Source organism: Nilaparvata lugens, chromosome 9, assembly GCF_014356525.2.
Source record: "Nilaparvata lugens isolate BPH chromosome 9, ASM1435652v1, whole genome shotgun sequence".
In the NCBI taxonomy this organism is placed as follows: domain Eukaryota; kingdom Metazoa; phylum Arthropoda; class Insecta; order Hemiptera; family Delphacidae; genus Nilaparvata; species Nilaparvata lugens.
This window is the reverse complement of record NC_052512.1, coordinates 17,237,400-17,255,983: the sequence shown is the minus strand read 5'-3', so window position 1 is coordinate 17,255,983 and position 18,584 is coordinate 17,237,400. Positions and strand designations below refer to the sequence as shown.

The window sequence follows — 18,584 nt, the reverse complement described above, 5'->3', positions numbered from 1 at the left end:
CAGTTTCTATAAAAAAATGTAGATGGAGGAAAAATGTTGTGTACATCACGAGCGAAAAATACTTTTTCTCCCTCAGGAAAATTGCTGCCCTCGGCTTCGCCTCGGGCTTCAAACTTTTTCCCACAGGGAGAAAAAGTCATACTTTCCACTCTAGATATACAAATAACTATTTTTAGTGTATACTTTGGATATCGCCATTATGAAAATCAAGAGGAGAAATCTGGTGTGGTACACTCACACAACTTTCCTTGCTCATTGATCTATAAGCCTCATTCTTAAACGAGGATAATCTAGGGGAATAACATTATGCCGATTGGCGGCTGAATAATAACTACGATTATACTATTGTTATTGTGTTCAGAGTACATTTTCCTTCGTTTGAATTATGAAATTTGAGGATTTTTTGAAAGTTGTCAAAACAGCTGTTCTACAAATAAAATATCGGCATGTGTTCTTTTGAATAAACTGCTCTACCTAATCTCACACCATGCACGAGAAGTAAGTTTCTCAAGGATGGGGTTGACCCCCTGTTATTTTCTCAGGGACGAGACTCATGCCAGTTAATGGAGCTGATATATGACTATACAGGGTATGAATTTGAAAAAAATCGGTCAATTAATTTTTGAGAAAATCGTGATAGAAACTTAACAAAATTCATTCTTCTCAGGAATATTACGGAGCTCCTGCAATATTCCCAGAAATTAGACTCATGTCAGTTGATAGGGCTTATAAATAGCTATCTAGGGGATAAATTTGAAGAAAATCGTTAAAGCCGTTTCTGAGAAAACCGTGGAAAACATGGTTTTTTAGCCATTATCCGCCATTTTGAATTGAATTATATTGAATTTCTTACTGTCGGATCCTCATGGTATAAGGACCTTAAGTTTAAAATTTCAAGTCAATCGGTTAATTAGGAATGGAGTTATCGTGTTCACAGACACACACACCCACCCACACACACACACAGACCAACACCCAAAAATCATGTATATAGTTTAGATTATGTTCAATTATGTTTTAATGTGAGAGGTTTAGTTTATACTTTTTTATTCTTCAAATGACAATAAGATGATATAATATTATTATGAATGTTTTGATTCTTGAATAATGAACACAAAATGAAACGTTTTTTGATCAGCTGTTTTAGCGCACTTGAAATTTGGACTATCTGGATATCAACAATACTACTATCCTTGTAGGAAGTTGAGGTTAGAAGTCCTCTCCTACTCTGAAAATTGAACCTGAATAGTTCATAATATCTTATTTGTATTTGATTCATCGAAATAAAATGATAGTATCTTATTGCAAAATACTTTATCCAATTCTAGAAGCATAAACTGATTCTGTTTCATAAACTATTTTGTAAACACGTTCACATCAAATCAGAATCAGCTGACTTCAAGGTTATTTTACAGCCCTAGTGCCGTAAAACTTTTACCGGCCTGGTCAGAAAACAATCATTCTCGGCCTCCATATGACGCACGAAAACCAGCTCATTATATCCAAGTGGGGCGGAAAGTAGATTATCGCTCGCTCCAAACAAAACAACAACTGTTTTATGATGAGTTTTCAGTTTTCAGTAAAGAAGAACTTCACGAGCCGTTGTAGAAAAAACTTATTATTAGCTCTCACTTTTTCGAGTAAACGGTCGAATCGTCACTTTCAATACGGATTGTTACCCAAATAATTTATTAATGTTGAAATATTGTAATTCTATACTCACTGTACAACTGGCTCAAAATCGGGCAATGACCTGGTACCACATAACCACTTTTTCCCAGCCATCTCATTCTCTTTCCTTTTGATCACCAACTGTCCCACTTTGCGATTCATAAGAACAATAGATTCATCAGGATAAAATACAGAGGATAAATGGGAAAGATACATTCCGTAGAGAAAATACAGTACAATAAGATATCCCATGGTATAGGGCGTTTATGTTTCAATTTTCAATATTACTGAAGGCGATACCATAGCATGGTCCACGTTCTTCTTTTTCATGAAGCTAGGGTGACGCATTTAGTTTCTCCTACTGTGTTGTTTTCTCTATCTCACCTCAACAAAACATTAATAATGAACAGTAGTCGACAGTAATTAATTGGGTAGAGTTGAGAAGAATCGGCTTGAAATTTGGAACATGAAAGACCTATACCATGGGATATCCTCTCATGCTATCTTTTTTCTATGTTACTCTATGATCATATAGAATATTATGTTGAGTTTTTGTAGTTGACATCAAATTCAGGTATTTAAGAGCTAATATCGGGTACCGAGCTTTGCTCTGGAGTACAAAAGAATAAAAAAATTATTACGAAAGAAGAAATCATAATAATATGCATAGTTCATAGAGAAATGCTCTATCTAATCACAATGAATGAGATTAATTCCCAGAGGAATGCAAAAATTTCCCTCACAAAGGCCCGGTTGCACAAAAGCCGGTAGAATTTTAATCCTGGATAATTTCACGTGAACCAAATCAGAGAACACAATTTAAATTTAAATTTAAAACACAGGTTAAATTTAAATCGTGGTCAATTCCACGAGAACCAATCAGAAAAGCTGTCTTATCAAAAAGTCCTTCTAAGTTAAGACACTTTGGCCCGGTTAAATTTTGATCGTGATTAATTCCACGAGAACCAGTCAGAGAAGCCGTCTTATCAAGAAGGCCTTCTTTGATTGGTTCTCGTGAAATTAATTGTTGTTAAAATTTAACCAGCTTTTGTGCAAGCGGGCCAAAATGTCTTAACTTCAACAAAGCTTTAATTGGAATCTTAAGATATTTCATATAGTGAGGTCCACGTTATAATGGCAGTGGAGAAAGATAGGAGAGCAACGTTGCTGATCCTCAGATTTGTTAATGCCTTTTATAGACGGTAGCTGATAATAGGTTTATTGATGTAATATTAATATTATAACGGTTCATTCTCGTTTGAAATAATCAATATATATTTTATCAAGCAAGACATTATAATTTAAAATAGTTTCATATAGAATTTTTCTAATTAAGATGGGATTTTTTGTTATATCTACATTGTTAAAAGACGATCTGGAGACAGAGCAAAGTGAGAAAGAGATAGCGCTATCAGCTTTGTTGAATGATAGACAAGGACAGCAACACCATTTTCAATGAAACTTGTGTACGTTCTGTGTACAGTGAATTGTTCCAGTTCCGATCGTAAATTGTTCCATCACGTGACTAGTGCAAAATGTTCCCATGGAACGCCATTTCAAAATCGTTGGTTCAAGCTTTTGGCGCGCACATATAAAGTTGATTTACACTAAAATGTGTCGATTAGTAGCTGCGTGAATGAAGAGAGGCTGTTTTACGAACCTACCGTCTAGAAAAGTGTAAATTTCTTTAATTCCATTGCTCTAAAAATTTCTATCGAGAAAAATTCATTTAATGAATGGTTATCAAACATCATCGTTGGTTATGTATTCTATGCTATGGTAAACAAACTATCAGCGCATGCGCAGAGAAGCAAGCAGACTACTGTTAGATTTCGTCTCATATTTTAGCCAGTTTTATGGTCGTCCATCTTGTTTTTGTAATATTTGAATCTACCGCTGCTACAGTCCCTGGACAACACTTCACTTGTCATGCGATCTCTGACATCACAGTTTCATTGATCACTTGATCGATAGTAGCGCTAGTTGTCGTCTGCTTCTTTCAGTGTTTCCTAGTTTAATATTCGTCTATAAGTATTTTGAATTGTATTTTCATTGTTTTTGAACCTCCATTGGTATACTTCAACATTCACATCAACCTCAACACCTTCAGTTCGCTTGATATCGATTTTATATTTTCACTTCATTCGATGAGTTTGTGCACATCACTGCCGATCACGTCATGTTTCCGCTACGGGCAGTTCCTGTTTCTTCAACCAGCAAGCAAGCAGCATCACTCTCTTTGTACAGCCATACAATGTAACATCTTAGTTCAATGCGTCCATCTTTGGAAAACTTCATCCATTTTCATCATTCATTATGTCCTAGTTTGTGTGCTTATTCAATAACCATTCAGTGAACGTTTTTCAACCATAATTTCTATGAGTTTAACATACCTTTCGGGACTTTTCTACTGAGCGTCCCTTTTGCAAATCATGCCATGCTTTCTGCATACCACGTTTTCAATTATTCATCATATTAGTGCTATGAACTGTAAGTAATTTCAACATTCTTTTCCACCATGAATTCTACATGAACTTTCAACAATTCTCAATATGAACTTTTGATTCATTATTTATCACTTCAATTTTACTGAGCATCAGTACACATTATTTAGCGGTTACATTCATTCATCTTGTATGCTCATAGGAGATACATTTTCAACTTGGGAAGTCTTGTGCAAGTGCAGCTTACCTTATTCAACATTTCAACTCAGGAAATTTTGCGCAAGTGCAGTTTGCCCTTCATTGTCAACCGCTAATCATTTTTAGCTACTCAGTCTTAGCTACTCATCATTTATTTAGTCAAACATTGTCAATCTCAATTTTTACTGATGCCAATGATTTCATTTGTCAAGAACTTTTTATCTCGTTATTCAAATATTTATTCACTTCAATTACATCAACTTTAGGACATAATTTCAAACATTAATTTATTCTACTCAATTCATGGTGGAACTTTTTTTCCAATTAACATTCAACCAGTGAAACTCATTCAATTTGTGAAGTGCCCATTCGTTGTTATATTCATTATCAACTTTAATATCGGAACAGTCTCAATTTTCAATATCTCAACATATTCAAGTCAAGTTCTCTTCCATATTGGTCACCGTTTATCAGGATATAGTCAAGATATCTACATCGTTCAACTTCTATTAGCCCAGCAGCTGTCTGCAACTACAATGTACTTGACAGGAGTCAAGTTTCATCCACAGATTTTGAGTCACCGTAGGCCTATCACTTCAGCAACACATCATTAATCATTATTCAGGGAAGTCTTATTCTAATATTCACATTTTTGTACTTACCCTTTCAGAGGCACTGTGTTTACTGGTAGTTTTCATCCCATCAATTTGTTCCTGATTAACTTTTTATTCCTAAATAATAACTATTTAAATACTATCAATCATTCGATTTTTTATCTTATATGTTCTACATATAGTAATATTCCCCATGTCACTTGACATGCTTCAAGCTGTCATTTCCCAGCCCGCTTATGTTATACAATATGCTGAGCTTCGTCTCCTTTCAATATTGTATTTGGTATTTTTCAACCTTTTCTATTTTCAATTATTAATCAAACCTTCAGTTCTGGACAGACTTTCTGCTCCTTCTGCATACATTATAGCCAAGTTGCTATATTTGTCCTCTTTCAGTGTTACATAGTCAACAGCTTGAAAGCTTCAGGTACGATTGGATTCTACCTAAACTGAATTCCTAGTTATCATTTTTGAAATTAGGTAATTGTTCATGTTCATATAATTTTTGTACTTTCATACCTTTAAGATTGGTAAGAATTTGCAGGACTATTATCTAGGATTTTTTGTCTCTCGACTGATTTTATTAGTCAGGTTAGGATTCTCATCTTTACTATCATTTTTCAAGTATTCTAAATTTTATTCATTTAAACATTGCTAAATTGTACGTTCAATTCAATCATTACTCAATGTCATTATTGTTCTATTATTAGTTTCAGCATCAATATACTCTATTGTGTATTTCAACATTAACATTGAATTCCCAATTTTATCTTTGTATTACTCAATCTTTTGCGCTCACAGAGGTAACATCATTTCGAAACATTGTATCATTATTCTTAAACGTACTAGCAAAAAGTCTAGGTACAATAAACAACTTGAGTGCATTCCTAATTCTTTTTATTTTAATTACAACTACATTAATTTTAAGCATTCCAATAGTTACATTCAAATTTCAGCATTACATACGGATAATAAGAAACTTATTATCTATCACTCTTCAATTATTAGTCATCATTATTGCACTACTTTTGTGCATTCTACTTGTGCTCAGACGCACATTAAACCAGAGGTATTTTTTCGGATCTACACATTCAAGGTATGTAAACCCGCTCATAGCAAATAATGAAGAGCTGTCAGTGCCTAGATCAGATATAAATCTCATCTATACACTTTCACACAGTCCACTACTTTGCAGATTGGCCTTACAACCCGATCTACTGACAGTCAACATTATTTCTTGGTCCTCCGGGCCGGATCGTCTGGCATCCTGTGGTGATTCATAACTATTTTATTGGATTGCTAATTTTCAAGTTTCTCTCTGGGTACCTTAATTTTTTCAAGTCCTCTGTAGTTAGTTGAATATACCCAATACAGGTAGAGCAGTCAGCGTCCATGTTTATCGACTGCATTCTAGCATACATTAGTCTTACATCATTCTAATAATACTTGTATATATTTCAGTATTGAAGGGTGAACCAGCACTGCGGCCAGAAAGGTACACTACATTGTATCGGTGCAGTGAACGAGCCAACCTGTAAACTGTTTGTGGACCCAGATCTGAGCGAGAGCCGATTCCAAGCACAGAAGCATTCAGAACACTGCTGCACCTCACATCTTGCCAAGTCTAAAGGCAATTCATCTGGGGAACGAATCAGTCGCTGGCTATTCAATTTGTAAGACCGAACCATTTATCAATTCTTAAAATTCATTTTACCGACATACCTTTTGTAATATCTTTTCTCTGTGAGCGTCATAAATTTTTTAGGATTACTATTCAATTTTTGCTCTTTCAAGAGACTTATCTATTCATCAATTTACTCAATATTCTTAAATGCATTGAATTCATGCAAATATTAATACTTACCACGCATTTGGTGCTATTATATAAGCAATTTTCATTGTGCAATTATCATTAATTTTTACGCAACTAGTCAACAAACCATTGACGACATTCATTTATTTCAAACAATCAACGATTAGTTTTCATTGACAATTTCTATAATCAACCATTGTGTACTTATTGCGCTAGTTATTGTTTTACATCGTTTTATTACGTCCATTCAACATTATATTCATATATATCTACTCTTATATTACTCAAATATTTATTAATTTTTTCAAGTCTATATATATTTTGTACAATTCAGTATGGAGAATCCAAACGACTCGCTCGTCACCCTTGAAGGTGAAGTTTCTCAAGGTGAGGTCAGACAATGTCTGTCTCCCACCATTCCTAACAATCTTGACACTATCAATCGGCAATTGATTCAAACTATTCAAGATGGTGTTATCAAAGAAATTCAAAATCGTAATGACTACTTTTTAGCTGAAGATCTCAAACAAGAGATGTTAATGCTTAAGAAAAATTTTCATAGTTCTACTGAAAATCTTTCCAACAAAGGTTGGCCTGTTGACATTGAATTGTGCCACCAAATTCGCCAGAATTTTGGTACTGTTAATTCTGTACTCTCCAATGCCATATATCAATATGAATTGAAAACTAAAAGAGTAAGTGAAGTCAGCTCCCCATCTCACTCAAATCATGTTGATTCTCCTCACATGGTGAGCGCTAGTCTACCGGACATTCCATTGCCAAAATTTGATGGCAGTCTCAGCGCTTGGCTCAATTTCAAATCGACCTTTACAAGTCTTGTTATCAATAACTGTAACCTTGATAATACATTGAGATTTCATCACCTGTGTCAAGTCCTTTCTGGAGAAGCACTTAACAGAATTTCTAATTCTCCTTCTGGAGATTTTGAGTTAGCTTGGGAACTCTTGACCCAACGTTAAAATAATTCATTATTAATTGCCGAAACTCATATTTCAGCCATACTCAACCCTCCTAAACTTGACTGTAGATCATCGCAATCTTGGAGATTATTTATTGACAATCAAAAGACAAATATCTCTGCTCTTGAAGCCCTTGCGTTCAATATTAGTGTGAAAGATCTCATTTTTATTTTTCTCACTGTGTCACGATTTGACAATGCTACTATTAGAGATTGGGAGAGATTTTGTTCTACCAAATCTAAACTTACCATTGATTGCCTTTGGGACTTTTTAGAGTTGCAACATAAAATCGCACAAGCACTGTCGAGCTCATTCAACAACACATCAGTGCAATGCAATACGCCGGCTAATAACCAGCCTAGCACCAGTCGACAACCATCACAGCTCAAAGCCAATATTATGAATTTCAACACTTCAAATTCACCAAATGTTTTGTAACAGAATTATTCTTGTTTCAAAAATTATCTTGTTTTTCGATTAATTCTTTGAAAAACATCCTTATCTAGGAGGTTTGTTGAATACTGTCGAATGAGAGTTTCTTTCTCCCATTCGATTTTCTCACTCACTCCCATTCTGTTAACATGGAGCTCGCTCAGTTTCTGTCCTTGTTGCTGCAATTTCTTTCTTGTTCTCCTTCCTGATTAACGGTCGAATAACAATTCTTGGTAGAAAACAGCTAGTTCAAGTCGAGCTCCTGGTGAGAATGTAACTCCCGCTTCTTATTTTTTTTCATGTTTAACTGTAAATTCTGTACTCATTTTGTTCACTAAGTAATGTGAAGTTTTCTATTAATACAAAACCGGTAGTAACTCCATAGTTCACGGTAGTCCTCAAATTTATGATTTAAAATACCGGTATTCAAATATTACATCAGATTGTTTTAATGCGTGCAAAAACCCGCTATTAAAGGTAATTACTATATATAATAATTCTTTGTATTTCTTTTCTATTAATTTTGTGGAAACAAATAAGTTATTATATAAATCTTGAATTTATAAAATTATATATATTGGTTCTTACCCATATCTGAAGAAAGTATTTCCTTAATTTGTTATATTTCTCTGCTCTGGTAGTAATTCTGTTTCGAAGTGAATTTGTCTAAATTTAAAATAATAAGAAAGTAATAGACTTCTTGTTTCTAAAATTCTTGAGTAAATTTTTATTGGAAAAATTTAAATAATTTTTTCTATTGTATTAAATTCTGTTAAAATTTGATTTTCTACTGTTTATTAAATATTGTATAAGTTATAGTATGTATAGGATTTACAAAATGGTTTTTCCTTTATATCTCAAACAGTGGTCGATGTCTACGCTCAATGTCTACGCTCAAAGTCTATGCTTGATGTCTATGCTGGATGTCCAAGCCCGAAGTCCATGATTGAAGCCAGGTCCCATATTCCACGTTCCATGGTGAGGCTACAAGTCTACATTCGGTGAACCAGACCGATGAATACGAATCCAGGATGTCCAGTCTAATTATTCTGGTATGAGGACTGGTCCAGACAAATGTAGACTTGCAGCCTCAAGTTTCAACTGCGCAACTCTCAGCGTATGTTTCAACTGCGCCTCTCATTAAACTATTTCCGTTTTGGTAGCTTTCTATACGCCTTCTGCATTGTAAGTGAGGGAGGGTAGAGTAGAGTAACTAAAGAATAGAAATAATTTAGAAACATAATTCTTTATTAGTTTTTATTTTAATATGGTAAAATTTATGATTGTCCTGTACTATTTATTGGATATAAATGGCGGTAATGTTCTCACCAAAACGTAAATCTAACCCTCAAAATAGTGTAGTTAATTACTGGGAAGTAAAGAAGTCAGTTGAAGAAAATTTCGATTTTAGTTTGTTGCCAAATAGGAAATTTTAATCCTAACTATATAGTAAAAGAAAATCTAATTTTTGAGCTTGAAACTTTGGGAGTGCCACCTGAGACAGTGAAAGATCTTGACCTTGACACACTAAGAGCCAAATTCAGAATTCTAAGGAGTAATCCTGACCCCCAGATTTGTAGGATTAGTTACAACGAATCTTCGAGTAAAGAAGCTCTTCAAAAAAATTGTTTTTCAATTGACTAAAGAACAGGAAAATTTAGACGGGATTCCTAGCTTAGGTAGTGCTGAAGGACAGGGAAATACATCTAAGGGATTTACGATTTTCTTGCATATTTTATATAGAATTTTCCAGTTATTGACCTATGCTAGGGAAGTAGGGGATCAAAAACTAATCAGTGGAATCAACGAGGCTCTTCTTTCCGCTAAAACTGTATTTTCCAAACTAGTAGAATTAAAAGAGTTATCTAGTAGACCTGCGTCTCCCATTGATGAAAAGATTGTTAATATTGATCCAACTACGTCACAAATCAGTCAGCTAGGCGGAAATAACGATGATATTTTAGCTACCAATCTTGGGCTTAACACAGAGTCAACCACTAGGGATGATAAATTGAACTTAGGTTTTAGTAAAGAAGGAAATAATCAGCAACCTATCGAAAAGGTATATAGACCGAACCCTACTATACTAATTACCGAAAGTGAATCCAATAAATTGATTACTAATAGTCAAGTAAACATGGGAAAACCATCCAGTTCCGGGAAAAATCAAACTATGGATAGTTTTAACACATGTTTAAAGTAGAGGGATTTTAACAGTTCAAATGCACTTTTTTGCTCCAAAACCCCCTCCCCCCTCTCCCTCCTCGTTCATCCCGCCTCCCCTTCCCCCCGCCTGGAGGGTGGGGGGTGTTCTAAAAATAGATTTCCCCCCTCTCTCTCTCCCTCTCGCTCACTCTCTCTCTCTCGCCCTCTCCTTCTCCCTCTCCTTCTCCTTCACCCTCTCCCCCTCTTATCTTATCTTATCTTATCTAATCTTATATTATCTCTTCTAATCTTCCCCTCCCCCAGTGAGGACGAGGGGGATGAAGAAGGAGAGAGTGATCTCTCTCTCTCTCAGTGAGGGAAAAAATAATTTCCCTGTGAGGGAAAAAATAATTTCCCTTTGAAGGAAAAATTCTCTACTGACAGATTAAAGTGAATCCATATTTCTACATCTAATGCTATACTGACAGATTGAAGTGAATGCTAGATGAGGGAAAAAATCCCTTTGAGAGGGAAAAATTCCCTTGGTGAAAGATTAAAGTGAATCCATTCGCTGTCAAATTAAAGTGAATCCATATTACTACATCTATACTGTCAAATTAAAGTGAATCCATATTTCTACATCTATACTGTCAAATTAAAGTGAATCCATATTTCTACATCTAATGCTTGATAATAATAATGGTTTGCTTTCCACCTGACTAGGTGCAATTGAGAATTCAATTGAGAATTCATTGAAACTTGTACAATCAAAATTCTCACTCATTTTTGATCTTATTAGCTTGAGCGATTAGAGCCAAGTGTGTGTGCTTAATGAAAGTATGATGCCCACTTTCCTTATCAACATGTTGATGGTATTAACTTAATGGATAAGAACGCGTGCTATGTGGGCTTTCCTTATCATGATGGTGATGTCAAACACTTAATGGCAATCTCAAGAGAGAGAGAGCAGGATACGCCCCCTCGCTTCTCACAAGTAGCAGACAGAGATTGAACAGCTCTAGGCAGATGGCACATCTGCTCTCTCCTTCTTTTACTCACTCCATCTCTTACTGGCACCCTTCCTTCTGAATTCCTTTTTTGCTATTCTCTATTACGAAAGGCGAGTGAAGCAAGAATACAGACAACGAGTAACTAAGTTCCATTTTGATCGACCATTCCTATACTGTCAGATTAAAGTGAAACCATATGCTTCTCTCTGCCCAGCAATCTTTGCGCTACGAAAGGCTAGAGAATGAGAATACAGACAACGACTAACTGAGTTCCATTTTGATCGACCGTTCCTATACTGTCAGATTAAAGTGAAACAATATGCTTCTCTCTGCGCAGCGATCTTTGCGTTACGAAAGGCTAAAATAGCAAATCTGAAAAGGCAAATACAATTTGAAAGGAGGAAGCAGATACAGATATGGGCGCATGCCAAAACAGATGTGGGAGGGAGCGAAGCCGCTTGACTGTACGGCTGTGTGCAGCAGTAAAGACTACTGAGCATGCTCGCAACAAACTATAAAAGGAGCACTCACCTTATTTAAATATCATTCACAACAGAGCAGCTGAACCAGCATTTCTTCTTCTGTGTGTTTCTACTATTCATTGTGAACAGGTGAGAATTGAGAACAATTTTTATAGAATAACAAAAAAAAAAACTATTTATTGAACACTACTGACACATACATATATACATATTAACATGTAAAACATGTTAATGCTAGATGGTCAGTGTCATAAAAAATGCTAAATGCTAATTTAGCATTTAACAATTTTTATGTCAGTCATAGAAGCATTAACATGCTTTACAAACAGAGATAAGGTTTTGCACTTCAATTTAAAATTTTCAATGTCTTTTGTGCACAAAATCCGGCTAAATCTTTCTGGAAGATGAACATCTTTTGTACGTAGTCCGGGTACCCGAATTTTGTTACAATATTTATTCAACAATCTCAGAAAGCTCTCTGATTGCATTTCGTCCTCTGTCTCCACTTCCCCCTCCTCCCTCAAGAGAGGCACGATCGAGCTGTGTTCCTCCTCTTCCGGCACACGTTTCTGTTGAAAAAATATTTCATTAGACTCTTATTTGTTTCAGATTTTTCATCATCAAATCATACGAGAGAGAGAGAGAACTTGCTCAACAGATTCACTACTCAAAACTGAAAGTAAGTAATAACTCAGAAATTCTCCAATTACTTTAACTCAATTCAAATTGCTAGATAATTGACTCGAAAAATATTTCAGTTCATTACAATCAACTATGCATGTGATCAGATTTTTCATTATTCGAATCAGTAATTTGATATTAAAGTTATTGCAGAAAACATCAATATTTCAGTTCATTACAATCAACTATGCATGTGATCGGATTTTTCATAATTCAAATAACAATGTATTATTCGAATCAATATTTCAGTTCATTACATGCACATTTTTATCAACAATAATTTTGTTTCACACAAAATATTATAAACAGTTTATGCATGTGATCGGATTTTTCATAATTCAAATAACAATTCAAATAACAATAACAATTATTCGAATCAATACGAAATTACTAAAACATGTTTATTTTGAATTTTTATCCAAATTTCAATGCAACCATCATGAAAATTTATCTGTGTTCGGATTGTTTTGATAGCACAATTAGAAGTCAAGCTCAGTCTTGACTTCGCTCACAGTATAAGAATCAGTAATTTCATAGTTCAATTTATTCAAATAAACATAGACTTGTAATGTGCACAAAAGATTTTATCCATTGGAAATTAGTTTTCAAAAACTAATTCACATTTTATAAAGATTTTGTGCACATTACATGTTAATACAATAATAATATTTCTTTAAGCTCACCTTTGATTGAGTGAGCACGGGCTCGTGCTCGAAAACTAGCCTCCTCTTCACCGGCTGCTTGCTGGGTTGAGTTGACAGCACATATATAGCATATTTACCATATGACAGCATATTTTTGAAATAACACTTACTTATTGATTTCTAATATTTGGTTGCAGTTATTAAATATTTCATTGTTTTTCACAGCATTTTCTCACCTCACAACTCGGTTTCTGGTCTCATAAGCAGTTGTGCTCTCGTGAGGGAAACTTACCTGCATCGAGAGAAGCATAGCCGAGGAGCTAGCTAAGCTGAGATGATACCTGAGCTGAGACAACCACAGTCGAGGAGCTACCTGAGGTGAGAGAAGCATAGCCGAGGAGATAGCTGTCATTTCGTCAAATCAACACATGTAAGTACATTTTTACTTTAGTTTATCCTTCGAGGACAATTTTTGTCCTCGGAGGGGAGGATTTTTCTCATCGGAGGACAATTTTTGTCATTGGAGGACAGTTTTTGTCCTCGGAGCACAGTTTTTGTCCTCGGAGGATAAAAAACCTTCTACAATATACTGCATGCATGCGATTTCACCTCATCTTTACGATACGCTATATCCGGAACATCCAACCCCCGCTCTTCTTTCTCACACTCTTCATATAAACAAAACGGTAAATGCATTACTTTTTCAAATGGTTCATCGATAATATATTTACAAAATACACATTGCAGATAGCAATATTTATGTAAGAAATAACCATTTCTCGCAAAATAGTCTGCTCTATCAGTTAATGATTTGCAATAGTCACAATGTAGATGATGCTTTACAAAATACTCTCCTTGAACAGATAAATCTTCTTCTATATCACAACATTTCAACATAGGGCTCACTTTTTTGAATAGTATTCTCGTCTCTCGATTGATTTCAGTTATTGAATATTTCATTGTTTTCACAGCATTTTCTCACCTCTCAACTTGAGTTCCGGACCTCATAACCTGTTGAGCTCTCGTCGAAGCAACACACCTGAGAGGAATCAATCTGAAAGGAAGCTAGAGCTGAGACAATACCATAGCCACCTACACAGTCGAGGAGATTCACGCAGCATCAACCAGTACATGTAAGTACATTTTTACTTTAATTTTATCCTTCGAGGACAATTTTTCTCCTCCGAGGCCAAAAAAATGTCATCCGAGGACAAAATTGTCCTTGGAGCACAGTTTTTGTCCTCGGAGGATGAAAAACCTTCTACAATATACTGCATGCATGCGATTTTACCTCATCTTTACGATACGCTATATCCGGTACATCCTACCCCCGCTCTTCTTTCTCACACTCTTCATATAAACAAAACGGTAAATGTATTACTTTTTCAAATAGATTTTCGATAATATATTTGCAATAGACACATTGCAGATAGAATGGATTTTTATGTAAGAAATAACCAATTCTCGTAAAATACTCTGCTTTATTGGATAATGATTTACAAAAGTCACAATGTGGATGATGCTTTTCAAAATACTCTCCTTGAACGGATGAATCTTCTACACAATTAAAAGTTAAATATCTTTCTTCATATTCTCGTAGAATATTATTATCGAAATTCTCCTCTTCAATTGTTATATTATCTTTCCTTCTACAGTTCGGACTGTACCTTGCATGTTCTATTGCTGGTATGTCACTTTCTTCCCATTTTCCCAAACAAATTGAACAAAATACACATCGCACAATGTCTGGTGCAGATGAGAATATAAATCCCTCTTTTGCCATGTTTTCCGCGGACAAATGCGGAGAAGATTTCGACCATCTTTTATCAAACGATAATAATCTTAATCTTTCATACAACGTTATGTGATCTCGAGATATCATTTTCACACACAGCCTTCTTCTACCAATGTCAATTCACAACTAAACATGCTGTTGTACTCTATCTCATCCTGATCGTTATTCTTTTGTTTTTCAGAATCATGCCGAGGGAACGCAGACTACATGGTGTGAATTCAAGTGCAGTCCGCCATCGCATCACCCTCGATGACTAGCCTGAGGATATCGACATCACCAACGTGCTTGAGAGGTCGAAACGTCGAGTTTTCGATATAATTAGGGAACATGCGGCTTGCCATGATGGGAATGTAAAGTGGTTCATAGTATTAAATGTTTTGCTGTATAAATTAGTGGTGATGGATGACAAGCAGGTTGGTGAGACTGTCTCATCTGTAATAGATCTACATAGTTACTCCAACATAGCGCTAAACGTGCTTGAGAACTATGAAGATTTTAATGAGCATTTTTTCTTGGCTGTGAAAAAAATCCTCTCATCTTTCGAAAATTTCGTAAGACATGGGAGTGGATGGGTGCTGAAGAAAATTGAATCACTGGATGTGAACGTGATTAAATTTAATCCTATATATACATCCAGTTTCATTCAAACACCCCAGTTTTTGAAAAACAAAAATTGTATTATAAATGTCAAAAATCTCTCTGACGAAAAATGCTTTTTATGGTCAGTGCTCGCGTATTTCCATCAGAAACCAATGAACTCGCGCTTGACTGTAAAGTATTTGAGCAAGTTTGCTCACACACTTAATACGCGAGGAGTAAATTTCCCGGTGACGACATGCGATATTAAGAAATTTGAAGTACTCAATCCGGATATTGCAATTCACGTCATCACATAAGAGAACAAAAAGTTTTTCCCCTTCTGTACAAGCATTTTCCGCACTCGTAAGCACCAAATTAATCTTTTAATGCTAAAAGGCGATGCAGGAAAAACTCATTTCTGTTTAGTAAATACCGCGAACGGGAAAAACGGGCTATCGCGTCTTCTCTCCCACCTTTCAAAACACAAGGGTCAAGTACACATTTGCAATTTTTGTTTCCATAGATTTACATCGACCAAATCTAAAAATTGTGATGGTAAAGCAAAATTTGTTGAAACATGTGGAGCTTTGTTCCAAGTTCCAATCACAGCGAGTTTCATATCCTAAACGCGGAGAGACAATTGAATTCAAGAAACTAGGTGCGACGTTGAAGAAAAAGTACACCATTTACGCGGATTTAGAAACTTATGTTGTTAATATCGATAATAATGATGATGATGAATCCGATTCTGATGAAATTACTCGTAGTTACACAAAGAAAATGGAGCGGCATATTCCCTGTGGTTGTTATAGATGTTAATGGGGAAATCGCCTATGGACCTGTACTCCATAGATCGAGTAGTTTAGACGAAAAAATCATGGAGAAATTTCTTCAGGAAATTACAGATCTCGGCGACATTTTGTATGAGGATATGAAACGAGAAATTCCGATGCAAGCTTTATCCGAAAGTCAAGAGCACGAATTTCAAAATTCGGTAAACTGCGGGCTTTGTGCTGAACCGTTTTTAGACAGCGATATTAAATGTCGTCACCATGCGCATGAAACCGGTAATTACTTGTGTGCGGCACATGTTTCTTGTAATTTAACAGCTCATACTCCGGAGTACATTTCGTGTTATTTTCATAATTTCTCCGGTTTTGATTCGCATTTTATTCTGAAAGCGCTCGGTAAATGTAAAAAAGAAATTTCCTGCATCGAAAATACGTCAGAGAGATTTTTGACACTTTCAGTAGGCAAAATTAAATTTTTAGATTCCTACAAGTTTATGTCTGAATCCTTGGAAGTATTGGTGCGTAATTTGGTAGAAAGTACAGACATGGAAAAGAAGTTTGAGCGATTATTTCCAGTGTTTCATGATCCACCTCGCGAACACAGACAGCTCTTGTTGAAAAAAGGAGTATATCCTTACTCGTACATGAGCTGTCCCGAAAAATTCGCGGAAACATCGCTTCCTCCCATTGAATGTTTTCATAATGATTCAACTGATACACCTCTGTCTCGCAAAGAATATGAGCATGCGCAAAGAGTGTTCTCAACATTCAAGCTGAAAAATCTGGGTGAATATCACGATTTTTATTTATGTTTGGACGTAATGCTATTAGCGGTAGTTTTTGAATCCATGAGGTCTACGCTTTTTAGCTCATACGGCCTTGATGTGACGCATTTTGTTTCTCTCGCGCACTTCACCTGGAATTGCATGTTGAAATACACCAAAGTCGAACTAGAATTGATTACTCATCCTGACATGCATCTTATGTTTGAGGCAGGGATGAGGGGTGGGGTGTCATTCATCAGTAAATGTTATTGTGAAGCGAATAACAAACATCTACCCGGAACATACAATCCCTCAAAACCGTCTAATTATCTCCTTTATATTGATGCAAACAGTTTATACTCGGAAGCTATGAGCCGAAGCTTACCTGTTGGAAATTTCAAATTCCTCTCAGAGGAAGAAATTTCCAAGCTTGATTTTGCGAATTTGGACAGCAATTCAGAAACCGGATATATAATAGAATGATCTCGAGTACCCTCAAGAGTTACATGATAAGCACACCAGCTTCCCACTCGCCCCTCTCCACTTAACACCGCCGTGCGAATTGCTGTCGAACTACCAAACAAATGAGAACGGTCAAACTGGAACCAGAAAACTCATGAACACACTTTTTCACCGTGAAAAGTACATTGTACACTACGTCAATTCAAAGCTCTACCTTCAGCTCGGCTTGCAATTATTGAGAGTGCATCGCGTCATAAGCTTTTCCCAATCTCCCTGGCTGAAAAGCTACATCGACTTCAATATCCGGAATAGACAGAACACGAAAAATAAATTTGAAATATCCTTCTTTAAGGCCTGTTGCAATCTTATCTTTGGCAAGACAATTCAATCTAGTCGTAAGCAAATCAATGTTAAAATTATCACGGATGAAAAACAGTTAGATAAGTACATTTCAAATCCGTTATGCAAACGCTGGGAAATAATTAGTCTGAACGTGATCGTGGTTTTCTCTCGCAAGTTGGAATTTCAAATGAACAAGCCTGTCTATTCCGGCTTTTCCGTACTGGAGTTGAGTAAATTCCATATGTACGAATTTTTCTATTGCAAATTACAAAAAATTATACCGTGGGATCGTATAGAACTCTGTATGACTGATACCGACAGTTTTTTTCTAAACCTAAAAGTCGAAGACGTGTATCAGTTGATTAAAGAAAATTTGAGCCTTTTCGATACTTCTAACTATCCACCTTGCCACCCTTGCTTTTCCATGGAGAGAAATAAAGTTGTAGGAAAGTTCAAGGATGAGACTGCCTCAAAACCTGTCCATAGATTTGTAGGCCTAAGATCGAAACTTTACTCCTTTTTAGTATGTAATGAGAATGAAGAACCTGTAAATAAATGTATAGCAAAGGGTGTACAGACTGTAGTGAAATGTAGAAAACTTAATTTTAATTTATATAAGAAATCATTGTTTGAACGTAGTGAACACATTGAAAAATTTAATATGATGAGGTCTTATAATCACACCATGTATCAGGTTGAATGTGCAAAAATCTGTTTGAGTCCTTATGATGATAAGA

General features: G+C 35.6%; 1 protein-coding gene across 1 annotated transcript in view; it reads right to left on the bottom strand.

Moving 5' to 3' along the window:
• Positions 1 to 18,584, bottom strand: part of LOC111057885 — a 114,771-nt gene that overhangs the window by 34,750 nt on the left and 61,437 nt on the right. Inside the window, exon 6 of the mRNA XM_039435577.1 lies at positions 1,724 to 1,820. Coding sequence (XP_039291511.1) covers positions 1,724 to 1,820 — 97 coding nt within the window. The remainder of the gene's footprint in view (positions 1 to 1,723; positions 1,821 to 18,584) is intronic.